The sequence below is a fragment of the Sarcophilus harrisii genome, chromosome 2 (assembly GCF_902635505.1).
Source record: "Sarcophilus harrisii chromosome 2, mSarHar1.11, whole genome shotgun sequence".
Classification (NCBI taxonomy): domain Eukaryota; kingdom Metazoa; phylum Chordata; class Mammalia; order Dasyuromorphia; family Dasyuridae; genus Sarcophilus; species Sarcophilus harrisii.
Genome location: NC_045427.1, coordinates 533,315,718 through 533,331,405, shown reverse-complemented (window position 1 = coordinate 533,331,405; position 15,688 = coordinate 533,315,718). Strand labels below are relative to the sequence as shown.

At 34.2% G+C, this 15,688-nt stretch overlaps 1 protein-coding gene across 1 annotated transcript in view; it reads right to left on the bottom strand.

The window, feature by feature from the left end:
• IGF1R (insulin like growth factor 1 receptor) overlaps positions 1-15,688 on the bottom strand; it is a 363,516-nt gene that overhangs the window by 12,353 nt on the left and 335,475 nt on the right. Inside the window, exons 16-19 of the mRNA XM_031955519.1 lie at positions 12,063-12,292; positions 11,594-11,704; positions 7,556-7,715; positions 4,292-4,421 (exon numbers count right to left, since the gene is read on the bottom strand). Of these exons, the coding sequence (XP_031811379.1) occupies positions 4,292-4,421; positions 7,556-7,715; positions 11,594-11,704; positions 12,063-12,292 (631 nt within the window). The remainder of the gene's footprint in view (positions 1-4,291; positions 4,422-7,555; positions 7,716-11,593; positions 11,705-12,062; positions 12,293-15,688) is intronic.

Below are 15,688 nucleotides of genomic sequence, written 5' to 3'. Positions count from 1 at the left end.
GAAAAAATGAATTTTAACACTTTAATATTTAATAATAAAGAGTATTTGATATTTGTTTTCCTTCTCCATTTTTTTTCTTACTGATTCTATTTAGCCAAGTAGTGAAATGGGAAATTGGTAGTAAACATCTGTCCCTTCATGATTGCTTTTTGCAAAAATAACTAAGTAGTACTAGGATAAAAACAACTTGCTTTTTTTCCCCTCCTCTAATTTCTAAAAATGGAATTGATTTGATAAATGGAAAGGAGCCTTCTTTCACTACAGCTCCAATATCTGACCTCACAATGAAATAACAATGTTTTGCTGTGTCATAATTAAATGCTATTTCTAATAGGCACCTGACTCAAAAAAAACCAGGCTTGAGCCCTGGGAGGTTCATGAGGTTAAAAAAGTGATGTAGGTTACTATTTAAATGATTCTTCTGTGTTGTCATCCAGACAGTTGGAAGTAAACAACACATAAGCAATAAGATCCCTTGCTAAGAAAGCCAAGAAACCATGTGATACTTTGGGAAGCTGACATGCCAGAATGTCCAACTACCTTGCCAAGACCTTCAATTATGTTTTAGAAACTGACTACCTCTCTACAAACTTACTGAGAAAAGAGTATAAAGAAGAGGGCACAGTTTGAATACTCTGAACTTGTCCAAAGTTACTATACTAAGAGACTTTTATTAAGAAGGAAGATATTTTGTGTCCCGTTCTACCTATGAGTCAGCAACCAAGTATGCCTAGTGAAGAAAAAAAAAACAAACAGATGGAACTAACAGGAAACATAATAAAATGCATAAACTTTATATATTTAAAAAAAAAAGAAAAAAAGCAATTCAAGATTCATAGTGGTAAAGGCACTACAAAGGAGTCAAAAAACCCTGGGCCTTCATCCCAACTATAGAATTTAACCAATTTGTATTGATTTTTTTGAACAGCAAGTTCCTCATTTGTAGAATGGAGATTAATAAGCTGCCTCAGTTACCTCAAAGTGTCATTGCAGAGATCAAATGAGATACTGGTCAAATGAGATACTGCATATAAAAGTATTCAATAAAAAAACAAAGGACTGTATGAATGAATCTGGTATCAACATAAATTAAAGAATTTTGGGAAGGGAGGAAAGTAGGAAGGAAGGGAAAGAAGGAAGGAATCAAATGTGAAAGTGCATATGAAGAAAATTCATAATTGGTAAAGATTTGTATAACTATAAGGTGATATTAAATACATTTTCAGATAAATGTATAAATGAGATATATAAATATATGTATAAGCTATATAAATCTAGTATAAGTCATTTCTAGGTCACTCTCTAGCATTCTTCAATGAATTTGGTACAAGCCTTCTAATTTTTTCTTTTTTTTTTTTCTGAACTCCTCCTCACATAATGACTCACTCTCAAAAACCCTAACCATTCAGTTCCTCAACCTATTCACTTCCTATGACTTACCTACATTAGCCACACACAAAGCCACATCACCCTCAAATATACTACCCCTACTCTCAAGAATTGCAAAATTCCCTTATCTGAACACAATCTATTATTAGCTTTTTGCCTCTCCCTTTGTCTTCCTTAAAAAATCCTACTCTTCATCTGCATTGCAAACTCCAATCCTTTCATCCCTCTATTCTCTTCTAAACTCTCCTATATTAGTTATTCTTCCCCTTCTTCTCCCCCCCATCTTGACCCCTTGGTAAACCAATTCAATTTGATACTCATTCTCTTGAATCCCCATCTCCCTTATTTATATAACTTATTACACCCAGACAAGCTTCAGTCTTACATTACTCTCATCATTCATTGCCTTCACTCCTACACATGTATTGCTGAATAAAGGTAAAGAAAATCATGTAAATATTCTAGTTGTTATCCCCTACAAATTTACGTTACACAACTTCAAATGGGCTCTCACTGTTGCTAGACAGTCATGTTATACCTGTCTACTTTCTACAGTAGCTCTTTCAAACATATTCATTCCTCCTCAAACTTCTCATGGATGCCCTTTTCCCCCACCCCTTCAGCTGAGAGCTCTCCCTCATATTTTATAGGGGAAAAAAGGAGGCCATTTGCTGTGAGCTCCCTCATCCCCCTTTACATTTCCTATTTCACATCAGGTGCCTTCTGCAACTTTCTTCACCCATTTCATATGATGAAATCTTACTCTTCACCAAGATGAACTCTTTTACTTAACTAAGCAAACCCATTCCATGTTATCTCCTCTAAGATTGGCTCCTCTATCATTCCCATTCCATCACTTATTTTTACTCTGTCTACAGCATGCCTGTTAACTTCCCCCATCCTGCAAAAAATGAAAAAAACCAAAACCATCACTTGAATTTTCCATCTCCACTAATAATCACCCTAAATGTCTTCTGCCTTGTATAGTTAGATTCTGTGCAAAAACAAAACAAAATAAAAACAGGTATCTTCAGTTTCTCTCCTCTTTTTTTTTTAAAAACCCCATATAGTCTGGATTATCATTTTATCATTCTACCAAAACTGTTCTCTCCAAAAAATGCCAGTTATCTCCTAGTTACCTACCTAATCCAATAGCTTTTTCTCAGTGTTCATTTCCTTGGCCCCTCTGTGGCTTCTGACCATATTGATCACCTCCTCTTCTTTGATCCTCTTTTTTTATCTAAGTTTTCAGGACACCATTCTCTCTGGCTTCTCCTATCTATCTTGCCAATCTTTCTTTGTTTACTTTTGTGGATCCTCTTCTGGCTCCTCTGGCTTCACTACTTCATTTGGGGATTGAATGAGCTCTCATTACCACTTCTATGCTGATTCTCATATCTACCTATCCTTATCCAACTTGTCTGCTGACCAGCAATTTCCTATCTCCCTCTGTCTTTAAAGCATCTCAAACTTGATGTCCAACAGACATGTTAAACTTAATCTGTCTAAATGGAACCTGTTATCTTTGTCCCCAAATAAGAATTTTTAATTTCTCTCTAGGGTAAAACCATCCTCCAAGTCCCTCAAAATCCCAACTGAAGATTCATTCTTCACCCCTCACTTTCTCTCACCATACTTCACCCCCCCCCCCAATCTGATGTCAGAAATAACCCCTTCTCTTCTCTTGTCACCACTCTAGTGCAGGCCCTCATCACCATGCCCAGACTATTGCAGTAGCCTATGAGTAGTTCTGCCTGCCTCAAGTCCATTCTCTATTCAGCTATTCAAGTAATTTTTTGGGAGAGGAGGCAAGGCAATTGGGGTTAAGTGACTTGTCCAGGATCACACAGCTACTAAGTGTATTAAGTGTCTGAAGCCAGATTTGAACTTAGGTCCTCTTGACTTCAGGGCTGGTGCTCTATCCTCTGAGCTATCTAGCTGCCCCCAGAAAATTTTCTTGAAGCCCAAATCAAACCATATCATTCCCTCCATCTCCTCCCACCCCAGCCAACTAATAAATCCCAGTGATTCTCTATCACCTCCAGATTCAAACACAAAAATCTTCTGTTTTACATTTGAAACTCTTCTTAAATTAGCCCCTCTTATCTTTCTGGTCTTATACCGTACTCTTATCCATCTACTCCTTGATCAAGTGACAATACCTTCCTTACTCTTTCTTACTGGCATTTTCTCTGGCTCTCCCCTATGTGTGGAATGCTCTTGCTCTCCAATTCAACTAGCTTCCCTTAAATCCCAACTAAAATCTCTTCTTTAACAGAAAGCCTTACCCAACTCTTCTTAATTCTAGTGCCTTCTCTATGTCAATTATTTTCTTTTTATGCTCTATGTAGATTGTTTGCACATTTTTTTTTTTTTTTGCATGTTGTCTTCTCTGTTAGACTGCAAACTTCTTGAAGCTGTAGGGTTTGTATCCCTAGCGCTTATCATAGTGCCTGGCACATAGTAGGTGCTTAATAAATGTTTACTGATTAACTGATTGGTCCTGGGCATGTAGGATAAGGAAATGAAAGAAGATTGAAAGATAAAAGAATAAAAAATATGAATATATTGATGTGTGTAGAGGTGTGTGATTTAAAAAAAAAAACTGAGTTCTTGGAAGAATGATCTATGATATTAGTGTCCTTCCAAATATAAGTCATGAGAATGATAATCTCATATCCCTTCCAACTTTAGACTTTAAAGTTTCAAAAATTAATTTCTTCTTTTAGTTGACATACTGATAGCAGGAATTCCAGAGAGTGTGTTGGATTGAGAAAACTAGTCTCAATAAAATAAGGAGAATTGAGAATGGGGTGATATAATGGCAACAGGAGAAAGAGGTAAGCATTTAAGCTATGATTTATGGAGAAAGAATCTTGTTTGTCAAACAAAATTTCATTACCAAACATCAGAATGTGTTGTGAAGACTCCATCCTTAAGTGACTCTGGAGACATCCAACGAACAGGTAATAATCCTTTACCTCCTTTTCGGTAGTAATCTGTCTCATAGATATCTCTTGTCATACCAAAATCTATAAAATTGAAAGAAGGAATAATGGCTTAACATATTCAAGCAATTCTTTAGAGGGAAATGAAGGCACATAATAAACATATGATCATTTATATTGTTCACTAACTTTGTTAACAGCACTAAATCCAATAGATGGGATATGAATATATGCTATTAATTGTTAAATATTGGTGTACTTCACAGTAATAAAACCAGATATTTAAAAATCCTAAATGTCAACAAACTAAGGGATGATTATTCTCAAGAGAAAAAAAAAGATCTCAATGATTCTCTGCTTTTAAAAGTGTTTACCACAAAATTCTTTTAAATAATGGATTATGAGAGCATTTAAAGATGTGATTTACAAAAGCTTGATATTATAAAAGAATGATTCTTAATCCATAAAGCAAATTAATTTCTTTCAAAACTTACCCAAATAAAAATTCATTTCATGTTAATTCACTCCAAGGAAAGATCATCATAATAACACGTAGAAACAAGGTACAGAGATTCAACATTTCCATTAAACCAAGTGAAATACTGAGATTTTCCCCACTCTACTTCTTTAAAAAAAAAAAAAAAAGACTGGCTCTCCCTATCTCACTCCAAGCTGGAAGTGTAAGGGCTACTCATGTTCTGATCTTACCACTGATCTACATAGGATCTTTGGCTTTCTAAACTTCAGCCAGGGATGGTTTGTCCCTTTTTAAAGCAACCTGGTAGCTCCCCTTTCTCAGGAGCTCACTACATGAGTTCAAGAAACTTTCTAGTCCTATCACCCCAATCATAAACACGAAGAATTGCACCTGCTCACAGTGAGATTCCTAAGAAAGTTTTTATTTACAAACTGCCTAAGACCATTATTCAATAATGGTTTTCCAATGGATTAATCTCATTCAGTTTTTCAAGTTTTCCTTATTTTTGTGTCCTTAGCAGTTGGTATGTAAATATATCTGGTTCTCCTTTAAACCTAAATTAATTCTTTTCCAGGTTACTTTATCTAAAATATTACTGTACATCAACTCTTCCTTTCTCATGACAAACTCTGTTTCTTTAAGCATTCCTTTACATTGATTTGCTATTTCCTCAAGAGGTTTAAATTAAGCTTACATTTTGAAAATATGCAAGGGCAAAAGTACAAGAGCATCTTGACCTTAATTAACATAATTTCCTGCACGATGTTAAAGGCTAATAAACTTAGTATTATTTTTTAAAAAATTATTAGTACATATCCTTCTTGATACATGAAACATGGCTCCAGAAAAATGTTTGTGAGTGCAAGATTCTGGCCTTTGAGTTAACCCAATGCCACACAAATCAGGAAATGAAAGAATGCTGGGTCCTTCTACTGAGGAAAGATTATAAAGTTTTTGCTTAATATAAAATTTTAAATAAATTAAAAAAAGCAATTCCAAGAAAAAAAAATTGCAAAGAATTGCCAGAAGTAATAATAGTGATGATAATCATATTAATATTATTAATTATGATAATGTAATAATAGCTAACATTTGATTATGTACCAGGAATTGTGCTAAATTTTTTATAGTTATTAATATTATCCCTATTTTAAATATGAGGAAATAGAGTCAAACAGTCTGGAACCTAAGTGGTGCTTAATAATTATTTATTGTTCAAAAGAATATTAACAGGGAGGTAAGAAAAATAATCATGTGCATCATAAAATCAAGTATATAATAAAATGGTTTAGATTTTTAAATTTTGTTTTGTTGTTTTTAAATAAGAGTAGGGTATACAAAGAGAAAAGTAAAATTTGGCAGAAAAGATTCCACTGTAGGGAATTTAGGAGAACAAACATCCTCTCCAAGGGTCCTCTGTTTATCCATTCACTTCTTTTTTGTACTGACATATCCCTCCTCATCTCTTTGGCTCTTGTCAAAAACCCCAGTGAAATGGTTCTTGGCCACTGCTGACTGGTCTATGTGAGCCATGTGTGCTATAACTTTTGCAATAAGGTCTTTGAAAGCAGCCTTGCTCCGTATGTGTAATCTAGGCTTACACGCTAGCAGGTGTTGAATGAATATTTCATGACAAACATAGTTTTGTTTAACCTGTTCATTTACTCAGTAGCACATAGTTTTATTTGTAAGAGCAAATGCAGAAACACCTGTTTTGGAAATAACTCTTGAGGAGCTATTCATAGTTTCCTGAGGGAGGGGGAGGGAAAACCATAAAATATCTCATTTAAAAATTACAGTTAAATGCTATTATGTGTGGGGAGGTGAGGGGTAGGAAAACATTCCATTAAAAACTATAGAGAAAATACATGAAAAAGTTAACTTCTGAAATCGTTTTCTTAGAGTATAATATTTTTCTTATGATTTTTCCCTTGTGCTTATCAGAGCCATCATATGAAAAGTGAAGAAGCTAGGCTGTTTCCACAGCAACACCGTAGTTTTATTTGGTGTATGTTTTCCTTGGTGCATACTAAAAATAAGCACACTTAAGATGGAAACAGTGATCACTAGAAACAACATCACTGGCCAACAATCTAAAATTCACTTAGGACCTCTGCTTTTGTTTTGTTGTTGCTTATCAAACAGGTCTCTAAGTGAGGTCCTGCCTCATGCCTGTCTCTCTGATCTCCTGATAGCAGCACATGTGTCTCCATTTTCATTAGAAATATTATTAGTGGGAATTTATATACACACCACCCTCCAGAAGTTGGGGAAATCTTTGACTTAGGGGAATCTAAGTTTAACAGCATAGGAATGCTACCACAAACAAGGGCCACATAAGACAAAATGGAAGAGTGTTTGGAAAAATAATTGAAGCAATCTATTTAGAGCCAAAACATAAGATACCTTGGAAGAAGGAAATAAAAAAACTGTAGATAACATAGCTTAGCTGAACTTTTCCAGGGCTATTGCTTATCACATATTCAACATACATAGACCTGTAAAGTATGTTGCTGAACACCTATTGTTCCTGGAAATCATCATCATGCAAACCCTGAATAGAGAGACAAATAGCAAACAAAGAGCAACATATTTCCTTAAACAACAACAACAACAATGAAAGACAAAAGTACTTCCCAAACCCAACTAAATCTAAATTAATTCAAGAAAACATAACGGAAGTGTAAAAGACTATTTCCTTATCATAGGTGCAAAGTAGGAAAGGTAAAGAAAAACACACCTCCAATTTTGACGGTGAAATCTTCGGCAACCATGCAATTCCTTGCAGCGAGATCCCTGTGGACAAACTTGTTGGCATTGAGATATGCCATACCATCAGCAATCTCTCCAGCCATCTGAATCATCTTCTTTAAAGTTGGAAGCATCTGGCATGGATTATTCTGATGGAGAGCAATAAAGGATTCAAATGTGAGAAAAATTGAGAATTTGTCCTTTTCAAAACTGTAATGCCTTTTCTCAATTCTATCACCACAAGTCAGTCTGCTAAGGAATCAGCATGTTATTATGTAGACCATAGCATCTGTTTAGTGGTAAAATCATGTGCTTACTCCCTAACCACATCAAGCTCAACAACAACGAGAAATGCCAATTAGCACTCCTTTAGACCGGGGATTTCTATTTTGGGAAGTACATAAAATGTTTAAAGTGAAACAAGCAATTTTTGGTATTAAGAATTCTATTTTACTCAAGCACCTAGAAATTTATACTCCTTTTAACTCAATGGTTTACCAAGGACAAAATATAGTTAAGAGAAGGTCATTCTAAAACTCATTTGAATGTCCATGCTTTTGAAAAACAGGACAAATATTCAAATATATAAATCTCCTGTCTCAATTTTCTTTTTCTTTTTGCTGAGGCAGTTGGGGTTAAGTGACTTGTCCAGGGTCACACAGCTAGAAAGTCTTAAGTATCTGAGGCCAAATTTGAACTCAGGTCCTCTTGACTTCAAGGCTAGTGCTCTATCCACTGCTCCACCTAGCTGCCTCCTCAATTTTCACATAAACTTTTTTATATTTCTTTTAATTTTCCTTTTTACATTCAAATTCCCTATTAATATAAGCAACCACTCAGTCAATTGGCATTTACTATTGTTTGTTATTGTTTTTCATTTTCTTTCACTATGGGATTTTCTTGGCAAATATACTGAAGTGGCTTGCCATTTCCTTCTCCAACTCATTTTACATATGAGAAGGTGATTTGCTCTAGATCTCACATATAGTAAATGTCTGAGGTCAGACTTAAATTCAGGAAGATGTCTTCCTAATTTTTGGCCCATCACTGTAACTACTTAGATACTGGCTGCCCTATTTATTGAGTGTCCTACAAGCCAGGCATTGTGCTAAGTGCTGAGGCTTCTTACAAAAATTAGGATTATAGATAGGACTTAATGGAAGCTTTAATGAAAACCAGGAGATGGAAAGAGTATCTAGACATGGAGATTAGCCAGTGAAAATCATCAGAGCCTGGAGATGAACTGTGTGTCATATGTGAAGCATAGCAAAGAGTCAGTGAATCACAGAATACACGGAAGGGGAATAAGGTGTAAGAAGACAAGAAAAGTTGTGAAGGGTTTTGAATGCCAAACAGAAGATTTTATATTTGATCTTATGAAGTCACTAGAATTTACTGAATGGGGGTAAGGATGTATGGTAACAGGTAGAATGGAATCTGAGTGATAGAGAGGATAATTGTGCCCTTGATAATTATACGGGAGTTCCAAATGTGCAGGGGGGAAGGAGGGGGTAGAGAGGGTTTTGGGGAAAGAAAAAAAGTTAATGGGTTTAACTAAGTTTAAAATGTTCATGGATCATCTAGTTCAAGATATCTAAATGCAGTTGGAGATGTGGTTCTAGGGGTTAAGATTTCATTTTTTCAAATTTCTATTCAAAAGCATTAACTTTATTAATCATTTAACTCTCTGATATAGGATGCCCTTCTTTTTCCTATTGATACACACCTTATACTTCTATAAATAGTTTATCATTTAAAAATCACATCCCTTTAGAGTATTTGACCTTAACAATCTTGTGAACTCTCTGTCCTTACTTTAAAAAATAAAAACCAGAGCAACAAAAATTGAATTTTAACATATAATTTATAACTTAAGTTGTAAGAAGAATGCAAGTAAATCTATTCATTTCTTTGAGGAGATTTTTAAAAGCACACTACTGGAAAGGAAAAAAGGGAATTTCATACCTTGTGAGATACCCACACTGAGCTAAGTATAAATAGAATAACTCTTCAACTACTTAGTTATGGTAACTGTTTCTGACCCCACAATGTATTCCTCAAAAACAAGCTCAGTACTCTCTAGTATTTTCAATTATTTATCATTATTTTAAAAAATCACAAAATGCTGTTTCATGTAACTAAGGATGAACAGTTTTATAAATAATCTTTCTATCTTTTCTTTATAGCATTTCTCAAATGTTTGGTCTTTAAAAGTTTTCACTTTTTGAGTGTACACACTTCAATTTTATAAATTATTATGAGATACCTTTCTCCCTACCCCAAAGAACTTTTATTAATGAAGGCTTCTCTACAGATAGTTGCTGGATTCAAAATTAAAATGCCTTAGTACTGTTATGAAAATAATTTTTACCTCACAGACCCATGAAAGGATCTCTGGGATTCCTAGTGATCCCCAGAGAGGACCTTGAAAACCATTGTCTTAAATACTATATGTATTTATTGAAAAATCACAATCCATAATTGATTTCAAAGAAAGACTGTGTTTCTTTTGATCAATTACGTATATGTTTTTGCTTATATATTGTTTCATTTCTCTATGACAAATTGTATCTCTTCTATTACAATTTCTGGTGAGGAGAAATCATTAAGCTTTTGAGAAACATTTAAAAGATGTGGGTACACTAGGGAGTATGTATGAGGCAGCCCTCTCACTTCAAGTTTCTTGCTTGAAGAGCAGTTTCAGTCATGTCTGATCCCTCATGACCCCCATTTGGGGCTTTCTTGATAAAGATATTGGAATGGTTTATCATTTCCTTTTCTAGTCATTTTACAGATGAGGAAATTGAGGCGAACAGGGTTAAGTGACTCGCCCAGGATCACACAGCTGCTAAATGAGTTAGGATTTGAACTCAGAAAGAAGTCTTCCTGACTTTAGGCCCAGAGCTCTGTGCACTATGGTGTCATTCAGCTGCCCAAGTATATAACTGGGTGATACTGAAAGAAAATGAACTGCTACAGAAACACAAAATTAGGAAGCCATCATGAAGATCATTGTTTAATATCTTCATTTTATTCTTTAGGAAACATTTCCACAGACAGGTATGACTTTCCAATGGTCATGAACCTACTTAATGGAAGAATACCTTGGTCTCCTAATTTTCAATCTCTGACTAAGGAGGTAGTAACAGGGAAAGTAGAGAAGGGTAATTGGGCAGAAAAGTGGAGGGAGTAAAGACCTTAAAAGCTTGTTTTAGATTTTCTTATAATCGTTTAGAAAATAAATGTACTTAGAACAACCTTTCACCGTTAATGAACTTTTTTTCTCTCAATGTAAACTGGTATACATCTGAATTTATCCCATGTTTAATTTTCCAACAGACCATCAATAAACAATAAAAATAACACATGGTAAAAATAGTCTTAAGAGCTGAATTGTAATTGTAATTCAATGATCTTCAAAAGTGTAGTATAGATACATTTTTAAAGCAGGGACTTTTAGTTACTTGTATCTTCAAAGACAACCCATTCAAAGTCCTTGAAGAATTAGACCCACAGAAAATGAAATCATCAATGAATCATTCTTCGGAACTAAAATGAAGAAAGTTCTACTTGGGAGGTGATAAAGGTTCATATTTAATGAAAAATAAAACAAAATTGTGCTCAAATGGAGAAAAGCTAATATAACAGTATTCAGGAGAGATAGGGACACATAGGTTTCTGCAAAGCGAATGCTTAACTATAGGGAATGGAAAGAATGACCTACACAGCAACTGCCAAAAGTGGGTCAATGCACAAAGAATTTTAAACTTCTATCAGACCCAACTGAAACAGTCTGCTGCATTTAAAAATGTGATAGAATTACTAGTAGCAGTGGTAGTAGAAGTAGGACTAATACTAATGGTGTTAGTGTTTCTAGTGGTGGTGGTAGCAATAGTAGGAGAAATAGTAGTAGGGGGTACAGGGGTAAGCAGTAGTTGAAGTACTAGCAGTGGGAATAATAGTAGAAATAATAGCAGTAATAATTGATATTGATACAGTTTTTTAAAGTTTTCAAATAAAAACTGACCTCTGTTTCTGGCCTCAGAGATCTGAGGTAACTTTTGAGATCCCCTCGTGTCATCAATTCCATGATGACTAAAGTTGGTTGGCCCTGGGACACTACTCCAAGCAACCGCACCTGGAAGGGAAAACCAGATGACTCAGATCCTAAGTTCACACAGTTTTTTTCTCATCTTCTCTACTGCTAATACTATCTTAAAGAACTGCTCTGAGTGATGACGAGGTGGTTTTAGAGCATAAAATACAAGAGGGCTCTGTCTAACATACTCTGTATCACATCTAGCATATATAGCATGCAGAGGCAGATACAAAGTAGTGATTATCAGTGATCCCTGGTTACTGTTTCCAAAAATGGATAGCTAAGAGGTTAACTCTAAATATGTATACATAGGAAGTAAAAAGTTTCTTTCCACAGTTTTTTCGTTTTAGATCTCCTCTCTCCCACATTGCAGCATTTAGTAAGATTTTACTCTTACCACGTGATGACAATTGAATTCTTTCATTACTGAAGCTTCATTGAGAAATTCAATTCTTTCTCGCATGCTTGCTGCTTCATTGACTGTTTTGATGGCCACTCTGGTTTCAGGTTCATCTTTCACCACACCCTTTGCAACTCCCTCATATACCATCCCAAATGAACCCTGCCCAAGTTCTCGACTCATGGTGATCTTCTCTCGAGGTACCTCCCACTCATCTGGAACATACACTGGAAAAGAAGAAACAGAAGGTATTTCATTTAAATATATTTAAAGCGAAAACCAAAACCAAATAAAACTCTTCCAACATATGAACATGAAACAGATAAGCCATTGGTCAATTTGCTTAGGACCATCAATAACTAAAATCTTCAGAAGAATAATGTCATGAAATTCATGTTAGTTCATCTTAGTATTCTAAGAGCTGCTCATGAAAAGAGCCAGTAAACTTAGCAAATCTCCGTATTTCATGTATCTGTGATTTCAGTAATAAGAATTTTCCTTTAACTAATATAGATTCTAACTTCCCAATATTTTGCTTAACATGAAATCCTAAACTGAAAAACAATAACAAGAAGAATGCATCAAATAATGGTCAAGTTTCTAGAAATGGACCTATTTGAACTTAGGCTGATCTTCAGATGACAAATTTATCACCATGCCTGGGCATTTCTAGCCTCATTGGTTTTATTAAGTTTTGTACTCTACATAATTTTCAGAAGAAGAAATAAAAGCTATGAATGAAGTCATATGAAAAAAATGCTCTAAATCACTGATATGGTAACACAAATTTTAAAAACTCTAAGATATCATTTCACACTACCATGACAGAAAAAAAAAATGACAAATGCTGGAGATGTGAAAAATAAGTACACTAATATACTCTTGATAGAATTGTGAACTAATCCAACCATTCTAGAAAAAAACTTTTAAATTATGCCCAAAGGCTATAAAAACTATGCATACTTTGACCCCTACACCAAGATTGTTTTCAAAAAGAGGAAATACAAGGGAAGATATTTACAAGGAAGATTCATAGTAGCTGTTTTCATGGTGCCAAAAAATTAGAAACCAAGGGGATATCCACCTATCAGGTGATGGCTGAACAAGTTTTGATATATGATTGTGACAGAATACTATTATTGTCTTGTAGGACATGATGACAGGACATCTCCTGTCAAGAAAAACTTGAGAAAATTTATGTGAACTGATGTAAAATGAAGTGAGCATGACCAGAATAACTTACATAATAACCATAATATTGTAACAATAATGAATTGTGTAAGACTTAGTTACCCTGATCAATAAAATGATCTTTTACAATTCCAAAGAACTTATGATGAAAAATGCTATCTGCCTCCAGGGAGAGAAATGATGAACTCTGAATGTAGATTGAAACAATTTATTCTTTATTTTCCTTAGTATTTTTGGTAGTTTATTATTGTTATATATATATATATATATATTTACATTACATTACATTACATATTACAAATATATATATATATATATATATATATATATATATATATATATATATTTACAATTGGGCTAATATGGAAATGCTCTTTGCATGACTTCACATATATAATGGGTATTATATTACTTGCCATCTCATTAGGTAGAAGTGAGAAAGAGAATTTGGAACTCAGTTTTTAAAAAAATCATTGCCTTTTCCTCACCCCCCCCCCAAAAATAAAAGAGTTCTGTGTTCTGCTGGTTAAGGCTTCCAGATCTCATAGTGTCATCATGCTAAGATAAATCACTAAAGTAGAACTTTAATGGAAGAGATTACAATATTGAAGTCCCTCAAATTGTGAAGTTCTAAACTTCACAAATAATTATTACATAAAGAATAAGTAAATTTTTAAAAAATGGAGGTTTTTTGAAACCCCTTAAAACACCAGACTCAAGATATGGTTTGGGAAGTATAGCTCTTTATCTAGTTTAGCCCTTTAGTTCATAATCCAATGGCAAAATAAACTGAAGGTAGAAAAGAGAGTCACAAAAGAAAAAGGATAAAAAGAATTTCAAAAAGTTTGTATCCTGCCAGTCTTCTTCCATGTGGAGAGTTGCCAAACCAGAAAAGAAGAGGATTGAGGACAACTCTAAAATGAGCAGGACAGCTATTTCAGGTTTATTTTATTTTTATTCTAACAAATATTTATTGAGTGCTTACCACATGAAAAACCCCAGATCATTTTAACTTCAAGACACAGGGGCTATATCAATCTACCACAGATTTGGGTATAGAAAATCTAAGGTAAAATAAATGCTAATAATAGGTCTAACAAAGAACTGGCTAAAACTAGAACCAAAAGGCACTATTATTATGTAATTTCTTGGGTGGAAAGGAGGTGGTTAGAAGGCAAAAAGGCTCCATTAGGACAGGATGAGTTTGTAACTGTATTTATGTGGTCCTACTCATTAGAAATCAGAGTATTTCAGGATAACTAATTTGATGGGAGAGAAAATAATTCTCTAGCAGTCAGTGTTTACTATAGCTATTGCTAATAGTTTATAATAGAATCAGGTCTCAAGTATTATATTTGATTGAAATCTTCAAAGGCAACATAAGACAGAATAAATACCAGTTAAGAATCAAGAATCAACCATAGGAATATTTACAAATTTGAGTTATAAACTAATTCCTAACTTTCCTGCATAAGAATTTAATATTTATAGTGTACAAATCTTTAGAAATTTCACAAAAACAAGTTTGCATTCCATACTCTTAGGTAGTTCACCCTAAAAAAATAAGGAGATAGCTCACTTAAAACTAGAATTATGCAAGACTACGCAATAGATAAGAATATTTACAATACTCCCTTAGGTTCTATAAAAGTCAGGGTCCATAACCATTTATCTCAGGAAAGTGGTTTGCTTTTTAATCAAAATTAACTGTGCAGTGTACAATAAAACAAGAAGTGTAAAACAGTTAAACTTATTTCTTGGAGGGGAGGGCCTCTGAAATCAATAAATTCTTCCCTTTACACATTTATCTATGAGAAATCTACTCCACTAAGCCAAAAAGTATATGGTTCAACTAAAAACCATAAGCTTCACCAATCACCTGGAGGATTGCATGAACAATACTATCAGCTCTTTTCTGTTGGATATTTTCAGTGTGTTCTGGGAAATGGTTATAATCCACTTCGTTTTAGGGAAAAAGTGGATTTTTAAACTACTTTTGAATCACAATGTCACTCTGTCACCTTTTGAGGAAACCACCTTAAACTCTAATTTTTAAAAGGATAGAGAGATTAGGTTCAAATGAGGTGACTGTTCTAACCAATCAGTCTATCCAGCACTAAGATTTTTAAACTAAGGTTGAATGACATTTTTAAAAGAGTCAGAACAGAGACCCTCAGTTATCAGAATTATTCATTATTCTCTCAGTATAAAATCAAAATCATCACAGAATCTATTTTGCTACATTAATGCATTCCTAAATCTTACTTGACATTTCACTGTCAAAGCTACAAATAAGCATGCACCTTCTGTGTTTGGTTTTATTCTGAAATAGTACAAATCCTCATCTGTCTGGGATATTTTTGGTGTAGTCTTTTCTATACAAAAGAGAATATAGTAAATTATTTCTCATTTTCTCATCTAGTCTATGAACT